The 22369-nt window shown below is 37.4% G+C and overlaps 1 protein-coding gene and 1 pseudogene across 3 annotated transcripts in view; one reads left to right on the forward strand and one right to left on the reverse strand.

The window, feature by feature from the left end:
* Nucleotides 1-22369, reverse strand: part of CREB3L2 (cAMP responsive element binding protein 3 like 2) — a 121622-nt gene that overhangs the window by 17594 nt on the left and 81659 nt on the right. For all 3 annotated transcript variants that reach the window (XM_077143738.1, XM_077143679.1, XM_077143623.1), the window contains exons 3-8: nucleotides 15509-15684; nucleotides 11662-11749; nucleotides 8056-8240; nucleotides 5938-6084; nucleotides 3676-3734; nucleotides 2339-2407 (exon numbers count right to left, since the gene is read on the reverse strand). In XM_077143738.1, the coding sequence (XP_076999853.1) occupies nucleotides 2339-2407; nucleotides 3676-3734; nucleotides 5938-6084; nucleotides 8056-8240; nucleotides 11662-11749; nucleotides 15509-15684 (724 nt within the window). The remainder of the gene's footprint in view (nucleotides 1-2338; nucleotides 2408-3675; nucleotides 3735-5937; nucleotides 6085-8055; nucleotides 8241-11661; nucleotides 11750-15508; nucleotides 15685-22369) is intronic.
* LOC143679620 (proteasome subunit alpha type-1 pseudogene) lies at nucleotides 11973-12826 on the forward strand (annotated as a pseudogene).

Below are 22369 nucleotides of genomic sequence, written 5' to 3' on the forward strand. Positions count from 1 at the left end.
TTCGAGTAGGTTCAATGACTGGGAAAAGATTATACACAGTAAGTAAAGAAGACAGAAGGAAAAATCAACATTAACACTTAGGAACAACATGAGGCCATTTTCCCAAGATAAAATATGTCATATGTTCCCATAAATCATATTCTATTATAGCCAATACCATATTAAAGTATCTATGATAACTGCTTAAAAAAGATAAAAACAGTTGGCAAAACATGGAATCCTGCTAAATGAAATCAGATGTACCTTACATCAGTGTTGTTCAAATGAAAGTTCCTTATCGAAATCTGATAGAAAAAAAATTCCGCACAATATATTTATTGATATGAAAATATTTCCAGTATATTTTGCTAAATGGAGAGGTGCTTTAACCAAAAAGCATGCACAACAGAAATGAATACATATAAAATATCCCCAAATGGAAAGATATCTTGGGTGACAGGATTGGGTTTTCTCGTTTGTTTAACTATTGTTCCTCATTTATTTTTACAATAGACACATATCACTTATGGGTTTTTAAGTTTAAAAAATATGATAGAACACATTAAAACTAGCAAAGGGAAGGCTTCCCAGGGGAGGTGGCAGTGCAGGCCCTTCGCCACCATCCCTGCCCTGTGCTGTACCTTTGCTGCCCCCGTGTGGCAGGGAAAGGCCAAGATAAAGACCAGACCTAGAAACAAATGTCCTGTCTTTGATGGATTCCCTCCCCTTCCTCCTTTCACCTGTGCTTGACCTGAATTTGTCCCACTCCTGAGCATGGGGCCCTTTCATAGTAGAAAGGATGAGGACAAGTGCCAGAGCTCCTAGAAGCTAGTGAGATGGATACAGACTTAGGCTTGGGAACGAGGATCTGGAAAACAGAAAATGCCTCAGGAAATTCCCTCTGACAGCAGTAAACCTGGAGATAAGACAGGATGAAGCCTCGGGAGAGACAGCGGAAAGGGAGCAGTGAAATCAGAATCCTAAAGTGGTATCGGTTACATCTCCATTACCTCAGGGGATCAAGGTAATACCGCACTGGGCTGGTGACCTCACTCCCTCAGGAGTCTGCCTATACCATTTGAGGTGAACTGCCCTTGATCTGCTATAGGAGTACATGTTACCAAAAATGCAGAAGGAAGTTTAATGGGTTCACAATGTCCAACGTCCTCATTGATGGTAGTTTTAACTTATGAGTAAGTTAGCTTGCCGTTTGAGCAATAAAATACAAAGATTCAGAAAACAGGAGTAATTATAAAGAAAGTATCAAAGAACACACAAATAGAAATAACCTGATCTCTTAATATTGGCAAAATTATTAGGTATTAATTCTGAGCCTCAAAATGATTAATATTTTGCTTAACCCCAAAATCAATTTTTCTCTGTTGATTGTTGGACAGAATTCTCTGACTAATGAATATTTTAATCTTCAAAGTATAAGTGTGCACCAAGTATGCACACGAACATACATGTTCCAGATGAAACCCTTCAACAACCTATACCGTAAACTATATAGGTTTTTTATACCCTTTTGCTTAACCCTATACCTTAATTGCTTTCTCTTATGTATGACTCATGGTTAAATCTCAATTTTCTCCTTTCATATTGAAGCTCTAGAGCCTAATTACCTGGGTTCAAATCACAGCACTGGCCTTTACTGTGTGACCTTTGGCAAACCTCCCAACCTCTCTGAGTCCATTTTAATCCTCTCTGCACATAATGATAATAATAGTACCACTTCATAGGGCTAAGGAAAAGTTAAATGAGTTATTATTTGTCAAGTTTTTAAAATAGTGCCTGGCACAGGAAGTGCAAGAGGAATTCATAACTTACACTGTCCCAGTTAGTCTTCAAAATGAGCTTGAAACTTAACTACTAAATTTGTTTTTTAATCAACTAAAAAAACACAGTTTTCTCCTTTATTTCATTCATAAATATTATTACTAAAATTGAGTGACAAAGAAGTGGACAGTACCTCCTTGTCCACCTTTAAAGTTTGATATTATTTCCAGGAGAATTACATGGACTTACCTCATTCTCCTCCAAGCCTCTCCTCTTTCCCCCTTGTCAGGATCAGCTTCTTCACTAACGTCTTGTAGGAAGATTAACAAGTGTGTGTGTGTATGTGTGCATGTACATACGTGTGTAATATGTGCGTGTGTGTATGTGAGTCTGTGCATGCTGTGTGTAGCAGGAACAGGTGGGTAGGAGGGGAGAAGAGCCATCCTGAATATCCTGGCACAACTATATTTTCAATACAATCTCCTCCAGGTTTCTTCCATTCTAATCCTGGATTCTGTGCTGCTTCTTACCCCACCTCCCATTAGGCAGCTCCCTCAGTTCATACTCTAGCCACACTTACCTATTGGTGTTCTCCAGAACCTCTACCTTCTTCCGAAGCTCCAAGTTTTCAGTTGAACAAGACTCAACTCTACAGAGGAGAAATAAGAAAATCAGTTATTATAAGCCAGGGGATAGAGTAGAGGTTGGGTGAGAATCAGGGAATGGAGGGGAATCAGCTACTCCAGGGAGGTGAGGAAAAGAGCCTGGTCGACCTGAAGTGAGAAAGTGAGAAGGCTAAAGAGATAAAAAAAAATAGGTGTGTGTGGGGGGGGGGGGGGCGGTTGAGGGAGTTGAGTAACAAATGCCTCAGTAATGGAAAATGAATAAGGATGGTACAAAACAAAAACCTTTTTCAGGGTGCGACCTCTTCCCTGTTACTCTCAATGCTCATCATACTCCTCCCTCTCCACTCCCTCCCAGGACCTGGATGCTACTGGCTGATCTCCTGGCCAGGAGGACTGATGAGAAGCCATGGGACTTGGTGGTAAGTCGGGGATCAGAGGACATACACGCCCCAAACAGGCAGTAAAGAGATATTCATAGAAATATCTGGAGCCTGGATGACTGCAGAAAATGACAGACTAGAGCGGGGCTACCTAATACTAAATTGCCAGTAGAAACACTAACTTACAATAGGATCTTCTAGAGCCAGCCAGAATCCAATGACTACTCCTTTCCCCAGATATACAAGGAGGTTCGTTTCTGGGTCTAGGACCCAATTATCACTTTGAAATGATATTAGTTTGCCAGCTGGAGATCTATTTTCTAGGGCTAATATAAAATTACACTTAATTTATATTTTTCTAATAGCCCTCCTGATATTCCAGGCTTTTCAGAAGAGCAGAAGGTTCCTTCAAGTGTTATTGCAAAAAAATTGAGTCACCCATAGTATGAATTTTAGCGGACAGAAAATACAGAATGGCAATACTACTTAAATCATTCCTTGTTTGCTCTTTCTAGGGAGAGGGTGTGGCCAAAGGTAACTGATTAAATCGCACTGCTTCTTTCTGCAGAAACAGTACCTCGCCTCTGAAGAGTTCCAGGAATAGGTGTGAATGCGAATATTTATACCTGTTTCAAAGGGAGCCTTCAAGGACTCAGTGATCTGTGGCTGGAAAAAGTGTGGCACAAGTGCCTAATAGGATGGAGTGTATTTTTTGCTTCTTGCCACACTTACAAGCTTCCCCTTCCAAATCACCAGTAGATGGCAGGGAAAGCACTGCTGATAAGCCAACAGGCTTTAAAGATGGCAAGGAAGAGGAACTTAGCTGCCTTTTAAGGAAAGCAGATCCTCACCACATACTCATTCTTCCAAGCATTGCCCAATAAACCTGACCTGTTTGTCGGGAGGCTTACTTTTTCTCCAAGCTGTCCATGTATTCTTTCTTCTTTCTCCTACTTTCCTGGGCAGAAATCTGAGATAAAGGAGAAAAAAAAGGTTAATTCCAAGCTATATAAGTAATCAATTCCATGTTAATGGAAGGAAGCTATCAGCGCAGAAATCACCAAAGCCCTACTCATTTTTGTGGTCACTCCCCATGTGTTTAGCTTGCTGGCTCAGGCTCATCTCCTAATCACCTGTTCGTGGTTTCAAACAGCCTATGCCATCATCTGCTTTCCAGTGTACTAGGCCCCCAGAGGAAAGAGTACTGGGCCAGGAGTCAGAACACAACATGCAGGTTTTAGTCCCTGCTTGTCACAAACCATCTCTGTGGTCTTAGGTAAATGATTTCACCTCTTTGGACTTCAGATGGCTCAACCATATATATATAAATATACAAAGTAAGACAAGGCCCTATATAAAGGACATATATAATAAATTCCTTGCCAATTCTGCACATGTATGAAGAGTTATAAACTAACCAAGCTCTTTCCATCTTCCTCTCTTGCCTCATTCCTGCTCTGCCTATGCTTTTAGCCAGGCTTTTGGGCCTCCCCAGCCTCGCTTAGCACCATAGTGGCCAAGGACTAGGAAGCCACCAAGCATAGGACTAGGCATCCTACTTGATGCCCAGGTATAGAAGAATGGTCTCAAGAATTTTTTAAAGGTTAAAATAAATTGAGTAGATTGAAATAATAGTGGTCAATGAAAGGGAGTGGTAAGAGATATGGCATGTAAGAGTTTTTTCTTTTTTCCTTTTTTTACTGGAGAGATGCAAATGTTAAAAAAAAAATGATCATGCTGATGAATACACAACTATGTAATGTTTTTGTGAGTCACTGATTGTAACCATGTCAAAAATGTTTGTATGTCAAGAATGTTTGTATATTTGTTCATTGTTTATAAAAAAATATATATATATTCCCAGACTCTAACTAACCAATACTCACCACTTCTTAACTCCTATCCTGGTAAGTATCATCATCTCTTGCCTGAATTATTGAAATTATTCAAATTATTGAAAATGCCAATCACCCGCTTTCCAATACACTAGGTCCTCAGAGGAAAGAGTACTGGGCCAGGAGTACTGGGCATGGTTTCCCTTTTTTCTCTTTACTCCTTCTCTTTTAACCAGAGTGATGCTGTTAAAATATGTCATGTCATATAAAATTCTGGCTCAAATCTCCACTACCAATTCATGAAGAGTGAAAACTAGTCTTTACTATGATATTATAGCTTACAGGGTCCTAAATAATCTGGCCCCTTTCTATTGGTACTAATATACTTTCTACAACTGTCTCTGTGGATCACTCCCTTCCAAGCACAGAGATCTTGAACTTTCAGAGCATCTGTACTACTGTTCTTCTACCAGATAGCCATATGATTCTCTCCCTTAATACCTACAGGGCCTTACCTTATTATTGTTTCTTCTCTTGGCTATCCTTTGTAAAACTGAAACATCATCCTTTAATCTGCCCTGCTGTTTGTTTGGGGTTTTTTCCTCCATTGTTGTTATTATCTTCTAACATCTTTGATCTTTTACTTATCTGATTTATTGTCTCTCCTCCCACCAGAATGTAAATTCCATGAGGGCAGGGATTTTTGTCTGTTTTGTTCATTGTTGTTTCCCTATCACTTAGAATGATGCCTGGTATATAGCGGACACTCAATAAATATTTGTTGAATGAAGTTTCAGAACCTAAAATATTTGTTGAGTCAGGGTATGTAAGTGCATGTGGTCTGCAAATAAAATTTTTCTCCTGATCTCTGAAGGAAAAAAAAAAGCGAGAATTTTAAAATCACAAATCCCTATCAAGAAAAGAAAAATAAAAAAGCAAGCACCTCCAATGTATGCATATTTTTATTTATAAATTATATGCACATCTACTATAGGAAAATATTGTATGTATCATGAAACAATTTAAAAAGCTGAAATTAAAAATTAAATATGAGTAGATGCTTTAATATTTTCCTCCCACCCTCTAACAGATTATCTTGGGCACCAAAGAGTATGCACACATGATTTTGGAATCCACAGGGCTAGAGAACGGAGGAAGACTGTGGCAAGTGGTGACTGTGCTCTCCCAACCAGCTAAGAGAAGGGAATGGCTGAGCCTTGATTCCCCTCCAAGGGACCGACTGGTGTTTATCGTCATTGAGAAGGAAGGTGGAGGGGATGTAACCTCGATTCTGCTCACTGTGTCTGCTCACAAAAGTGCCCAGACTTGAGGGCTCACCTTATTCTTGATTTTCCTCCGAATCTTTTTCAGGGCCTTCTCCTCTGATTTTGTTAGAGGCAATTTGGTGGGGATGGGATAGCCCTCAGCTATCAGGGTCCTCTTCTCCTCCTCTGTTAAGACCAGTGGGCCTGACCCTTGCAGTTTCTGTGCAGACAATGGAGCATAATATGGTCAAAAGAAGAACAACTGGGCATACTGAAGAACACCCTCGTAATGAGGTGGTCACTATATGTTATAATGTCTTGAAGATGGCTCAGAGAAAAGGATGTCCCACCTGCTTTTGGTGAGAAATGGGGACTTCAAAAGGGAAGCAAAGATGGAGAAGACATTCTTAGTGAGTGTTATAATCCAAGAATTATAATTCAAAGAAAAGGAGATAGAAGCCTCTACCCATTATTGCCCATAAAGTACCCACTGGCTAAAATGTCAAAAGTAAAAAATATAGAATTCATTTCCCACATGCCTAAATATTTATTGACCCTACAAAGACAAAGGATTCACTTGGAGCTCTACTTTAGAAAGCACAATTTTGTAAGATATTCCTTTATGCTCTAGGGGTCCCATTCTGTCCCCTACTTACAGCTAAAGAACGAGGGTCCCCAGGGTTATGCCTGTAGGTACTTTACACTTAACACTTTTTAGTGTATTTCTAGATCATTCATCAATGAAGACAAGAACTGTAGCTCATTTCATTTAACCCATAATAGAAATGAAGTGTTTATAATTTGTCAAATAAACAATACCTACTGCTTACTAGCTTCAAGCTAAATGTCATGGAGTAATCAAAAGGTGCTCCAAGTATCAAGCAGCTCATGATAAAGACTGTGAGACTGAACTGATATACATAAAAGGATGAGAACAAGCCAAGGTCAAACTGTAATGTTCACTCAAGGTACACTGGAAATTTTCAAAAAGAAAAACTTATGTGAGTTTGTGTGATAAGGGAAGGCTTAGGAGAGGAGATACGACTGAAAGAAAAGGGATGATTTACATAAGAGGCCAAGAAAAGGCCCTACTTTGAAAAGTAATTGAAGAAGCCACTGTGCTTAGAGTTGGTAAGGAGTTCTTGAAACAGGAGAGGGTCGGGGCTTTGGATACCAAGTAGAAATAGCTGGGCTTGATGCCAATAGATAATAGGGAAACATGACAGGGTTGCTGTGCAAGGGCATTATATGGGGAAGATATACTCCACAACTAATATATAAATGTGGTAGGGCACATGGACATACAGGATGAGAGCTGCAACAGCAACTGAAGGGGTGAGGGGTAAGGTTACAGTTGAGATGGTAAAGATAGAGTGGAAAGAGTTAATTCCCTTATTTTTAGTGATGGTGATAAATAAGAATGTAGCCACAGCTTTGAACTTTCTCAAAGGGAATGAATTCAAATTTTCAAAATTATATTAATTGATATATAGTTTTTATAGAATTCTTAAACATCCCATTTCATTTAATTTGGCTCTTCATGATATTATAAATTCAATAAATTTGATTACAATTTTATAATTTTTAAGATGTCATAGAAATTAATTCACTTCAGAATAATAAAAAGTTAATTATCTATCCCTATTTTTTATTTGGAAAATGTCATTAGAGATGTGAGGATGAATGATGACTCACAATTTCTAACCTGAACCGTTGGATTAAAAGCATGACCGTAGATGAAAAGGGGTTAAACTATGTTTTTGAGCTTTAGGCAGCAAAACACTTTAATGTTAGAGAGATTTTTAAGTTTATCAGATTGTTTATTTTTAAAATAAAAGTTATTTCCTACTATAGGTCATAAGAAACTCCTAAAATAATGGCAGACATTTATAATACAGTTTTGAGGAGAAAGGAAAGAAAATTGTATCCTAAGCAAAATGCACTATGTGAATAAAACGTGGAAGTGTGCACATGAAAATGAAAAGAATTTTGTTAATATGGTAAAAGAATTTTATTAACATGTTAAGATGATGGACATTACTTTTAAATGTTCTTTAAGGTTCAACAAATAAACAGAAAACTTCTTTACAAGAATAAAAATCAGATGACCTTGAATGGCACCCATTCTGGAGGAAGCTCTAAGGAATAGAATGAGAAGGGTTCGTGTGCAGAAATGCAGCCAAATACTTACGTGAGGAGCTGTGAGGAGAGGAGAACTGGAAAGGGCAGAGGGGGCTCGAGTTGTGGCCCTGGCAGGGCTGTGGGCCTGTGGCAGGCTGAAAGGGTGTAGGCGTGGGTTGGGGCTCAGGCTGCCCTCTGAATCGCTGCTGTGGCTGCTGGGAGGGGTGGGTGGTAAGTGCAGTTGGTCCACGGATGCTAAAGAAAAGAGAACAGAATTCATCCATTCAGAGAACAACAAAGCAGGACATGAGGGAAGGTTAAACAAACTATGCGCATTCATACTTTGGAACTCAGTACATCTGATAAAAGAATGAGGTGTCTCCATGAGTTAATATGGAAAGATCTCCAAGATGTATTATTAAGTGAGAGGAAGGAGGAGGAGGAGGAAGAAGCAGGGAGCAGAACAGTGTATAAAGTAGCCCTCCTATTGTATTTAAAAGGAAAGATAGAGACTTAATATACTGATTGATATTTGCTTTTATCTACATAAAGAAGCACCAGAAGAATATACAAAAAACTCATAAATAAAACTGTGATGGCAGGCAGGGAGAAATTAGTGTAGATAGTGATATAAGGTTGGCAAGACCTTTCTCTGTATTTTATTTTAAACCATGTTAATGTATTATGCATGTTGGGAAGAAAAAAAAAGTATTTAGAAAATAGCAAAACCTGGGAGTTTATGAGGGTTTCTAATGGCTGCTTCGAGAAAAGCTCATTCTGATTCTAAAGGAATGGGCATGGTAGGAGCCTCAGGCAAGACACCAGGCATTATTGATTCAGAAAACACCAAATCTATCTTGAGGGAGATGAGTAGGTAGTGGAAAAATAAAATAGGGGTGGTGGATTTCTCCTCTAAAGTCCCCAGCATGTAAACATCTATCCTTGGCCAACACACACTGTCTGCCTTAATCGGCATCCATCAGGCATCTCCAAGCTAGTAGGGATGGGCTACTAAAAGAAGCATCCAAATCCGGCCTCAATCTGGACAAATTGCTCTCTGATCATTTTCCTTCTTTTACTAACAGCAGATATTTCTGGTGTGCTGAAATACTTTATTTAGAGTCAGCTGTTCACTGCCACTGAGCCAAGGGAGGTAACCTTGGGTAAGCCCTTCACCCCAAATCCCTCCTGGGGCTCCCAGCACAACTGGGCATGAGGCTTGGGTGCTTTACACAAATCTGGGTTTGCTCAGCCAAGAGAAATGCTAAGTATGCCTTCCCAGGAAGTATACTTTTTCTCTAGTCAATGGTTGGGCTCAGTATTTAATCTCCACTTCTCTTCTTCAAATAGAGCCTAACAAAGGCATTGTTGATGAGAAAGGGCTTCCTGACAATAGTGCACAACTACAGAGGCAGAAAAATGACCACTCATTGCAGCCTTTGGAGATAGCCAAGCAGCACCTGGGTAGCTCCCTCTCCTACTGAAATACCTGAATATCTGAGACAACAGCAGACAATGTCCCTCCATGCCAGGTCCCCCCACTTCCCTACCTCTGTCCCCAGTGCACTTTTCTTTCTTCTTTCTTTCTCTCTTAATCTCTCTCTTTCATTCTAACCCCTCTCTTTCTTTTTTTCTAACATATTACTTTTCTCTAGATACTTCTTTATTTCCCTTTTTCTCTGCCAAAGTCTTGCCAAAGGGCTCTATGGGCTTTGGGGGGCTTTTTAGTGCCCATGAACACTCTCAGAGCCCAAGAATATTCTACAATAATCCTATATACCACTACTCCCAACACTCCTGCCAATAGTTCCATGCAGCGAAGGAGGTTAGGTATATGCCTTAAGTACATATGTGCTTGTCTAGAAAGTTTTCCCAAAGCCATGAATGCCTGGGCATAGCAAAGAAAACAGGAAGCAGACTAACCTATCAGGAGCCACAGTTGTCTGTCATGCTGTGCTGTTCCATTCTGGAGAACTAGCCAAGAGTACCTAGATCTCACTTATCCCTGTCAACTGGCATGAGTCAAATTATTCTAATACTTTTCTCCTTAATAAAAAGAAAGTACCTCATGCACACACACATAAAAATGTCTTGGCAGGATAGGAAAAGTGAAGCATTGGAAACTTCATTTTCCTACCTAATAAGAGCTACTGACCTAGTCACAGATGCTTTGGTATCAAATTTCTAAATATCATCTGAAACGCTGCACTTATGTTACTGAAAGGGCTGGGGACAAGCTACTTTGCCTAGAAGCTCTAATACATTCAAAGGTATTGAATTTCCGTATCTCTATTTATCCAGGATAATGAGGAAGGAATACCATTTACTTTGCTCTTGAAACATTTCTCTTCCAGTGACCCTGGATTCTGAAGCCACTGTGGGATTCATTGCTACAGTTGTAACATTTTCTGAAAAGCATATTGTAATATAAATTAAAAGAGCAAAATGTATTTGATATTAACAACTGGTATCCTAAAAGCAAAAGGAATTACTCTAAAAGAGTATACAAAAGCTGAAAAGAATTAATGTATGTCACTTGGTGCAAAGAAGTATTACCCAAAGTCCCTATTATTAATTAAAAAAATTAATCCCTTCTTTACTGATAACAATAAAGGTAAACTCCAACCCTGATTAAAATGTCACAAATCAAATCCTGAGTTAGTTTCTAGTGGAATTAAGGTAGACTATACTTCCATGAGCACTGCTTATGTGCAATGTCTGCACTTTATATATTTACAATATATACCTTAAGTACTATATTGTAGCATAAATACCTTTCCAATTACATTTGCATAAACTACTTTTTTATTTGTATACCACACTAATGAACTGTACTTATAAAACCTGTTCTAAAACTATTACTGAAAAGGGAGGAGGATCACATGAACAAAGGCACAGAATTGAGTAAAGCATGAACTATGCAGGGGTATCTGAATAGATACCGCAGAAAGAGATTACCTGAATTTCATTAGGCTTAGAGGTCAGCATTCAGGATTCCTAATTAAGGGCTTTAGAAGGAGAAAGTCAGAAAGAGACTGACATAGAGAAAGAAAAAAGTAAAAATATGGCAACATCAAGTGTGACATTATTTAGATCTAAATGGATGACAAGAAGCCCAAAGAAATGTATCATTTATCTGAGGCCATGAATATTTCCAAATAAGAGGGCTCCTTGCAACTGTTACTATGCAAAGTCAACATTTAAAAACACCTAATTGACCAGACAAATTGTGAACTCACTTTGCAAAGGGTTTAATCTGGAGTTGTTTTAAATAGGCATGGTCCCTCTGTGGATATTTATTTGCCTCTATGGATCATCACTTCAGTGCAGGGAGCTGGGCTACATTCACAGACTGACACCAGAACAGAATCACTTGTTCCTCAGCGCCCACGCTGTAGCAGTCTGTAAACATTTCTCAAAATCACCCTGGCTACGAGTATTTATAAAGTTAAATATATAGCTGGATATTAAACATGCATATATACAGGTAGATAAGATTGAGCTTTCAAAATATTTATTTAAAATCCAAGTTGTTAAGAACAGAGATATTTCATAAAGCAAGCTACATTAGTGATACAGACTGATTCCCAGCATTGTCTCTACAATGTGTTCTCTCTCTTTGGACTTTGCAAATAACACCTGGTAACCCAAAGGAAAACAGGGAGAACGAACAGACCTTCTTTAGGAGAGAAGTTTAGGAACTGATCCACTTCATGAGGCTCCAGCTTAATCTTAGGAATAACTGTCTGGCACGAGGAATCAACCTAAAGGAAGAATTTCAAACACAATTTTATAAAACAAAAAACACTGAAGAAACACATAGAAAGTCTATTTAGTCATCTGTTTCTTCCTCTCAAAGCAACACTGCTTCTCTGGAGTTGGCTGACCAAAGCCAAGTACAAACTGTTTTTTGAAAGGAAGACATTTCAAATGTCTTGATCTTTCCTCATTGATAAACTTGGCATTACAGTTAACAGAACCCTAAGAACTCAAGTTAAAAATCCAAGCTATCACACCTTGACCTGCAGGTTTGCAGGAGGCCACAGCCAATCCCAAACCAGAACCACATTTTGCATTCAATATAACAATGATGTCACTGTTTGGAGCCCTCACGACAGGATTCAACAAACTGAATATGCAATGACAACTGTCAAGCAAATTTCAGCCACAGTTGGTCTGCACTGAAGAGGGCACAATTAAAGCTTGCAGCCCATCAAAAAAAAAAAAAAAAAAAAACTCTCTGTTACCAACCATATAGGTATCTCAATTATGGGCTTACTGCTGATGCTAGACTATTATGTAATTTCATGTGCCAGGTGTGTGTGGATTCCAGATTTATATTTGACAGACCTCTTCCCATGTCTTGTCATATATCTGTAATTGGAAGCAAGACCCAGATATAAACAAAATGATATGGCCAGACACCATATGGTGCAGGCTGCTCATTCACTGCAGGTTATGATGATATGGGGCCTCACATTTTCCAAATTTGTCCATCTACTAACTATTTTGACTGAACAGTTATGTCCATTGGAGCCCATTCTCAATTAGCTCATACTTACTTGGAGGGACATATGTCTGAGTTTATGGTGTATAATTTGAATGAACTGGTTTTAAATGGTCTGCGTGCCTTATGAGGGACACTTTCTGTGGGGCAGGACCTAACTACAAAGACTGTTTCCACTGGAATCGTTGGTAAAGACTTAGAGTTTATGATCTATGATGATAATAATATATCTTCATTCCTGGAAAGTCTTCAAGAAAGATCACAGAGAAAGGAACAGCCTGTTCAACCTTCTGATGAACCTGCAGAAAAGGCTAATGGCCCAATGGAACATTAAGTGATAAACCAGACTATATGTGCATTATCAAATATGTAACAATGCAGGAGCACATACCTGAATGACAATAATCTATACTGTGAACCAAAAGATGCAGGGTAGTGGAATGGTATGTTTTAGGAATCAGTCCAGAAATGAGCTTTTTCCAAGTAAACTAACTGAAAACATATAATGGGGTACTTTTATTCTTTGAGAGGGTGTACATAATCATTTTCAAGAAAGTACATGCACTACTGTTTTTATATGGTGAACCTAGTATCTTTGTGGTTTTAAAGTCAACTGTGAAATAAAACTGTTCTACCTGAAAAAAAAAAAAAGCAAGGTCACAAGGTTCACACATCAGTACTTCTCTCAACCATTTTCCTGGTAATATAAAGGTATTTTATCACAAAATATTCTGCTAAATTTTTTTAATTAGTGTTTCCTGCTGTAGGAATTGTGTGCAACAAGCCACAATTTCTCTCCAGGCTTCCTAATGACTGATGACATCTCACCATGAAACACTTAGTAGGGAAAGGAGAGAAATTATCTGGCATATACATAGGGAGCACAGCCAGGGCCGTGACCTTTCTTAGTTATATACTTAAAAATAAACTGGGGGCGGGCCGCGGTGGCTCAGCGGGCAAAGTGCTTGCCTGCCATGCCGGAGGACCTCGGTTCGATTCCCGGCCCCAGCCCATGTAAAACAAACAAACAAACAAACAAAATACAATAAAACAAGAAAATGTTTAAAGATGTTTCCCTTTCTTCCTTCCTTCCTTCCTTCTCTCTGTCTTTCCTTCCCTTCCTCCCTCTTTAAAAATAAATAAATAAATAAATAAATAAATAAATAAACTGAACTACAAAAGGGTGGCACACCAGTGGCTCAGTGGCAGAATTCTTGCCTGCTGTGCCAAATACCGGGGTTTGATTTCCAGAGCCTACCTATGTAAAAAAAAAAGAAATTTTTTATCGAGCAAGGAGGCAACTATACCAGGAGGCCAATTCAATAAAGAGACTCAGGCAATTATTGAAAAAAGAATCTCAGAGGACAGTTGCTAAAATCTTCTGTCTAAAGCCCTTCATTTTTTACATAGATGGGATGTATCTAAGAGCAGTAAGAAGTGAGTTTGGAATTAAGCCTCTGGGACTCTACTGATTCTGTTACCTTCTCCTGAGTAGGCAGACCACTATATCTTGCTCATAGGAAATTTGACTTAACAAATTTTAATGGAGTCACTATTTATCACTCGAGGCAACGAACATACAACTGGTTTCAAGCTTCTTGAAGAAGATTTACAAGTATGATTCTGGTCCATTTCCAGACAGTGGAAATACCCAGAGAGAAGGGGAAATGGAAATAAATTCTAATAGCTGAAGACATGGAATTGAGCAAGGAATAATTTCCTAATTTGTTATGCTTTACATGGGTTATACAATAACAGAAAAACTGGTGGGTTGGAAATCCCTGAGTTGGGAAAAAGCAACAGAGTACTGCATAAGGGAAGTAAGATACGGCATAGATCAGCATTCCCAGCAGCCCCAGCAGCTTTTGGTGCATAATGCCCGGTTAGTCATGGAGTACATGCTCTAACCATTTCTTTTCCATTGGCTTAAAAATAAATTCCATGGGGAATTTATTTTTATTATCATGGATATTCACCTTTTTTTTTTTTACTTTTACAGTAGCAAAGAAAAAATGAAATCTTTATTGCTACCAGTTTCTCTAGACAATGCTTCTAAAGGAAGTGATATAATCAATGCAGACACTAAATTAACATTTCCTTAAGACATATATCTTTAAAATATCTTAAACATGCCCATAAGGAAGTTTATTATTTTTCAAAAAATGGAAAATAAGTGTTGGAGAAGATGCAGAGATGCAACTGCTGGTGGAAATGTAAACGGTATTGTCACTGTAAAAAGCAATATGGCAGATCCCCAAAAACTAAATATACAATTGCCATATGACCTGGCAATCCCACTTCTAGGTATATACATAGAGAGACTGAAAACAGTCACAAACAGATATTTGTGCAACAATGCTCATGGAAGCATTATTCACAATAGCTGGAAACAACCCAGTTGTTCACCAACTGATGAAAAAATAAACAGAAGGATTAACACACAATGAAATACTATTTGGCTGTTAGCAAAAATGAAGTTTTGAGACATGCTATAACATGGAAGAACCCTGAAAGCATTACGCCAGTGAAATAAGCAAGGCATATAAGAACAAAAATTATATGGTATCACTTATAAATAGCAAATTTGCAGATTAGTGGTTACTGGGGGAGGGAGATTGAAGGAGGGGTAAGGAACAGTGTTCGTAAAAAGAAAAAGAAAAAAGAAAGAATTTTTAGAAAGAAAGCACCTGGATTGCCATGATTCTAAAAATCTCAGAAGTGTGAGGAGAAAAACCTAAATTGGAATAGTTTAGTAATTGACTAAAGGCCGTGGGAAGCCTGTGGGGAGCATGAGTGGAAAAAAAAGAAACTAGAAAGGGGAGATAGAAAGGTAATAAAATACATATAAGTTAGGAAAGAGTTAAATGATTGAAGGTTTTAAAAAATATCTTACACATACGCAACACACACACATACACACATATATCCTTAAATTTATAGTCCAAAATGATTATTGGACAATGGGAAACTATATCTTTTGACCCAACCTGTTTAAATGGAAGAAAATTGAATGTACCCCAGTATTCATTTCCAGAGGGGGTTCCTCCTTTTCAAAAGGGGTGGAGATGGCTGTGATGGTCAGAGTGACAGAGGGGACAAGTCCTGGGGGTGGCTCATCTGTAATCGGCTCTGTCTTGATGGTTGTTGAAGAAAAGTCTGTAGACAGGTACCATTTCTCACTTTCCACTTCCTCTGCGGGAAAAAGACAAGCATACATGTGAACTCACTCAGGGCATCAGGCAAAACTAAAACAAATGACCTTTGATTTTTCTCTTTAAAGAAGCTCCAGCAAAGGCTTATTGAGAGTAGGAGAAAAAGAAAATAAAGTGACACGAAAGGGGAGATGAACGGATAAAGAAATGACTGACAAAGTAAGAATCTGTATTTGCATTTAGTGTGAGTGAGCCTAAAGAAGCTCTGGAAGGAAACTTGGCTCCCTGGGCAGGACAGGAAGGAGATGGGGTGGACAAGAAATAAGGATGGGAAGGAAGCATGTCACTGTGTAGTTTCAGCATTTACAGTTTTCAAACCAAGTGAATGTGTTACCTGTTCAAAAATAAATAAGTGAATTTAAAAATTAGAAAGAAGTGAATGGTTGGCAACCTGCATCTCAGGAGAGAGGACCAGATGCAATAATCAGTAGGTCTCTATCCTTCTCCTTAATGCATTTATTTTTCTTATTTTTTCCCTTACTCCCTGTCTTTTGTCCTCTTCTATTTCCCTACCTGTGCTTGAAACCTGACTTAGACTTCCAGAGATTTTGCTGAGCCCTCTGGGAAAACTGAGAGCCTGATAAACATCTGTTCGTTGGTAAAATGGAGTAAATACCCATCAAAGTCTGGATCTTGGCCTGCTGATGGTTTTCATAAGAACACAAGGCCTGGGCTTAGCAACCAAGCAGTAGAGACAGAACAGAAGAAGCACCTCTACTAACACATTCTTCAAGGAGTCTAAGCAATACCGTGCGTTTCCTATGAAATTAACTCTGAGTTAGTATCTCAGCACAGCCCCAGCAAAGCAAGAAGGAGAGCAGAAAAAGAAAAGACAAAGAAATAGCTACATCAAGAAGGTTGCAAACAGATGTAGAACAAGAAACAAGCCAGCGATGTCCAAAGTCAGCATTCCTTATCTGATAGCAACTTCGCTAAAATTAAATAAAGAGATGTTCCCTGCTTCATGAACACATTTAAATACCCACACCACATGCTTACTGAACTATTACTGTGCAAGAGATTTTAACTCAACATTTGACTCAAGTTTCCTCAAAAAAAAAGGTGCATAAAGATCCTTCAGGACTGCTAGGGGTTGGGGGAAGAGTGGACACAGAAGCTAAAAACTAAAGCTCACAATTACTTAAAATTTTATTTCATAAGCAACCTCCTTCAACTTCAGAAAAAGATTCACATCCATAAAGGAAAATGATTTTTCCCTCAAAGTCCAATTTATATTTGGCTTAATTAATTATTCCAAACCCAATTTATTTCCTGTAAAACAAAGCAGGCAAGACTTCTGTTAGTTGAAGATGTTTTACTTTTAGAGCCAGTTCCCTAGGGCTGCTGAAGTCCAGTGGAGTGATGGAGGGAATTTTCACCAACATTCACAGGGTGTGCAAGACATCCTGGCACATGGGGGAGGGCTAGGAAACAAAGGACTTTGTGACAGCAGATAGATGAGTGAGACCACACTGTACCTGACAAAGAATTCTGCTGGCTAGATGGGAACCCCAGCTTAGCTTACAGAAGCAACTGGATGAAGAGCCAAAAGAAAATTTTAACATCTCTCCTAAAGGAGCTTGAGAATTAGAAGATTCTGTCACCACAAAGGAAGACTCAGTTAAGACAGATTCAGGAAGCAGCTGGAAAGATAGAGCATACAGATCTACTTTCTCCATTCAGCAATGATTTTATTTTTGCCATTTACTTTCTTTAACATTAAAAATATCAAATTCATATATTTCTGAATATTCAATGAAAGGAACATTAGTTAAAGTATCTGGCATACAGAAGGTACCCAATAAATGTTGGTTGATACTCAAACCGAATGATTTTGCCAAAGAAAAATAACAAATGCATCCATATGCAACTATTTTATAACAAACATGTAAATTATTTCACAAGTACTTTTCTTTAGTACATTTTTTTTTATAAAATGATCTAAAATACACAACATCAGGAACACAAAACTATGACATTGCTTATTTCAAATACTTTAATCTTTCATGGCTCTGTATAAAAAGGAGAACAATAATCAAATGGCATTTTTGCAGCTAATTCACTTACATCTTCCATGTTTAAGCAAATACAATTTTATGAGTCAATATTAATGATTTCTCTAGCCATTTTATGTTTTTTTTATGTAGTGCTTTACAATTATTCTCCAAACACAAAAATAGGGGTCCAAATATGCATTTCAGAAAATGTAAGCTGCACCACTAGTACATGGTGGATCTCCTAATTGGATTCTTAGCCTAATAAATCCAGCTTGCAAGACAATTTATGGATTACGAGTGTATTCTCTTAATGAGAACATATTTATGAACTTATATATATGTATCTTCTGAAGAAGTTCTTACAGGTTTAATTTCCATGGTATAGTTTGTCTATTTTCTATAATTTCACTTGTCATTTTATGCATGGATTTGTACACAATCTTTATATATTACAGATAATAATCATTTCATGGTATATAATGCATATGCAAATTTTATTCTACTCTGGGATGTTTTTTGCCTGTTTTAAATGAGAATTTTATTGAGATATATTCACATACCATATAATCTATACAAAGTATATAATCAATGGCTCACAGTATCATCACCACAATTTTGAATGTTTTCAATACTATAAAAAAAAATAATAAATAGACATATAAAAGAAAACCCAAAACATCCATACCTTTTATCCCCCACATATTGCTGAACTCTAGTATTTGTGTGGTACATTTGTTACTCTTGAAAGAATATTAAGATATTACTATTAACTATAGTCTGTAGTTTGCAATAGGTACATATTTTCCCATATACCAGTCTATTACTCACTCTTTATAAAAGTGTCATACATTTGTTCTGGTACACTGAAGAATTTATTTATATTTGTAGTGTTAATTACAGACATCATCCACCACAGGGTTCTCTGTGTTACATATGCCCGTATTTTAACCTCTACCTTTCCTTCTGGTGACATACATGAGTCTAAACAACCCCTTTCAACCACATTCACAGACAGTTCAGCAGTATTACTTGTAACCCCAATAAGTGCTACTGTCACCTCTATCCATTTCCGAACGTTTAAGTACAACCTAGTTAAAAATTCTGTACATATCAGGCAACCGCTCTCCATTTTCCAGCCTCATTCAATCCCTCTTTGATAACCTATTTTCTAAATTTTATTACTATGAGTTTACATATAATTATTAGCTCTTATTAGTGAAATCATACAGTATATATCCTTTTGTGCCTTGACTTATTTCACTCAGCATTATGTCCTCAAGGCTCATCCATGTTGTCACTTACTTCAGGACATCATCCCTTCTTACTGCTGAGTATATTCCATTGTATGTATATACCACATTTTGTTTATTCATTCTTCAGTTGATGGCTTGGGTTGTTTCCATCTTTTAGCAATTATGGATATTGCCACCGTGAATATCACTGTGCAAATGTCTGTTCACACCCCTGTTTTCAGATCTTCTGGATATATACTGAGTAGTGGAATTGTCAGGTCTTAGGATAACTTTATATTTAGTTTTCTGAGGAACCACAAAACCATTTTCCATCGCAGCTGTACCATTTTACAGTCCCACTAGCAGTGAATAAATGTTCCTATTTCTCCACATTCTCTCCAACACTTGTAGTTCTTATTTGTTTAACAGCAGCCATTTTAATGGGTATGAGATGCTATCGCATTGGGTTTCCCTAACAGCTAGTACATTTTCAAATGTGTTTTTTCGCCATTTGTATTTCCTCTTTGGAGAAATGTCTACTCATATCTTTTGCCCATTTTATAATTGGGCTGTCTTTATTGTTGAGTTGTAGGATTTCTTTTTATAATCTAGATAACAAACCCTTATCAGATATGCGTTTCCAAACATTTTCTCTCATTGAGTTGACTGCCTTTTCACCCTTCTGACAAATTCCTTCAAAGCACAGAATTATTCTGTTTTGAAGAGGTCCCAATTATCTATTTTTTCTCTCATTGCTTGTGCTTTGGGTGTAAGATCTAAGAAGTTACCTTCTATCACTAGGTCTTGAAAATGTTTCTTTATACTTTCCTCTAGGAGTTTTATGGTATCGGCTCTTATAATTAGGTCCTTCATCCACCTTGAGTTAATTTTTGCATGGGTATAAAGTAGAGGCCTTCTTTTATTCTTTTGGATATGATATCCGTTCTCCCAACACCATTTATTAAAGCAACTATTCTGACCCAGTTGAGTGGATTTGAGACTCACGGCAAAAATCATTTGACCACAGATCTGAGTGTCTATTTTTGAACTCTCAATTGATTCCATTGATCAACATGTCTGTCTTTCTGCCAGTACCATGCTGCTTTGACCACTGTGGCTTTATAATACATCTTTAAAGTCAGTAACCATGAATCCTTCCACTTTATTCTTCTTTTTCAAGATGCTTTTGGTTATTCGAGACCCCTTTACCTTCCAAATAAATTTGACAATTTGCTTCTCCAATACTGCAAAGTAGATTTTTGGAATTTGATATTACGTAGAATCTGTAGATCAATTTGGGTACACTCGACATCTTAATGACATTTAGCCTTCCTACGCATGAGCATGGAATATCTTTCCACTTATTCAGGGTTTCTGTGATTCCTTTTAGCAATGTTTTATAGTTTTCAGTGTACAGGTCCTTTACATTCTTGGTTACGTTTATACCTAGATACTTGATTCCTTTAGTTGCTATTGTGAATGGACTTTTTGCCTTGATTACTTCTTGTATGGCTCATTACTAGTGTATAAAAACACTACTATTTTTGTGTGTTGATTTTGTATCCTGCCACTTTGCTGAACTTATTTATTAGTTCCAGTAGCTTTGTAGTTCTTTTTCCTAAATATAGGATCATGTCATCTGCAAATAATGAGAGTTTTGCTTCTTCCCTTTCAATTTGGATGCTTTTCATTTCTTTTTCTTTGCTAATTGTTCTAGCTAGAACTCCTAGCACAACGTTGAATAACAGTGGTAACAGTGGGCATCCTTGTCTCATTCCTGATCTTAGAGGTAAAACTTTCAGTTTCTCATCATTGAGTACGATGTTAGCTGTGAGTTTTTCATATATGCCCCTTATCATGTTAAGGAAGTTTCCTTCAAGTCCTACTTTTTGAAGCGTTTTTATCAATAAAGGATGCTGAATGTTGTCAAATGCCTTATCTGTGTCAATTGAAATGTTTATGTTGCTTTCCCCTTTTGATTTGTTAATGTGGTGTATTACAATGATTGATTTTCTTGTGTTGAACCACCCTTGCAGAGTTGGGATAAAATCCACTTGGGTGTGGTGTACAGTTCTTTTAATGTGCTATTAGATTCGATTAGTAAGTATTTTATTGAGGATTCTTGCATCTATATTAGAGAGACTGTTCTATGGTTTCCTTTTCTTCATCAGGCTTTGGTATTAAGGTGATGAGTTAGGTAATTTCCTTTCCATCAATTTTTTGAAAGAGTTTGAGCAAGAATGATGTTAATTTTTGGAATGTTTGGTAAAATTCCTCTGTGAAACCATCTGGTCCTGGACTTTTCTTTGTAGGGAGGGTTTTGATGGCTGATTTAATCTCTTTAGTTATGATTGATTTGTTGAGGTCTTCTATTTCTTCTTCAGTCAGTGTAGGTTGTTCATGTGTTATAGGAAGTTGTCTGTTTTATTTAAGCTGTCTAATTTGTTGGTATACAGCTGTTCATAGTATCCTCTTACGATCTTTTTTATTTCTATGAGATCCATGGTAATGAACCCCTTCTAATTTCTGATTTAATTTATTTGCATCTTCTCTTTCTTTTTACTTTGTCAGTCTAGCTAAGGGTTTGTTGATTTTATTGGTCTTCTCAAAGAACCAAGTTTTGTTTAATTGATTCTATTGTTTTTTATTCTCCAAAATAAGTTTGCCATACTGATCTTTTTAATTTCTTTCTTTCTGTGTGCTTTTGCTCAATTGGCTTGGTGCTCTTTCTCTAGTTTCTCAAGTTGTTCAGTCAGGTCTTTGGTTTTAGCTCTTTTTTCCTTTTTAATGTAGGCATTTAGGGTTATAGATTTCCCTCTCAGCACCAACTTCACTGCATACCAGAAGTTTTGCTATGCTGTGCCTTTGTTTTCATTCATCTCAAGATAATTACTGATTTCTCTCGCAATTTTTTCTTTGATCCATTGATTGTTTAAGAGTATGTTGTTTAATTTCAATATATTTATGAAATTTCCAGTTCTCTGGTTATTATAAATTTTTAACTTTATTATGACCAGAGAAAGTGTTTTGCATAATTTCAATCACTCAAAATTTATTAAGACCTGTTTTGTTCCCCAGCATATGGTCTATCTTGGAGAATATTCCATGAGCACTTGAGAAGTATATATTTCTTACTCTTTTGTGGTACAATGAAACATACATGTCTGTTATGTCTATTTCATTTATCATAATACTTCTTTCCATATTAATCCTCTGTTTAGATGTTCTATCTATTAAAGAGAGTGGTGTGCTGAAATCTCCCACTATTATTGTAGAGATGTCTATTAATGCCTTCATTTTTGCCAGTGTTTGCCTCATATACTTTGGGGCACCTTGATTAGGTCCATAAATATTTATGATTGCTATATCCTCTTGAATAATTGCCCATTTTATTGATATATATGGTATGTTATGGTGGGATTCACATGCCAACTTA

Source organism: Tamandua tetradactyla, chromosome 1 (genome assembly GCF_023851605.1).
Source record: "Tamandua tetradactyla isolate mTamTet1 chromosome 1, mTamTet1.pri, whole genome shotgun sequence".
Classification (NCBI taxonomy): Eukaryota; Metazoa; Chordata; class Mammalia; order Pilosa; family Myrmecophagidae; genus Tamandua; species Tamandua tetradactyla.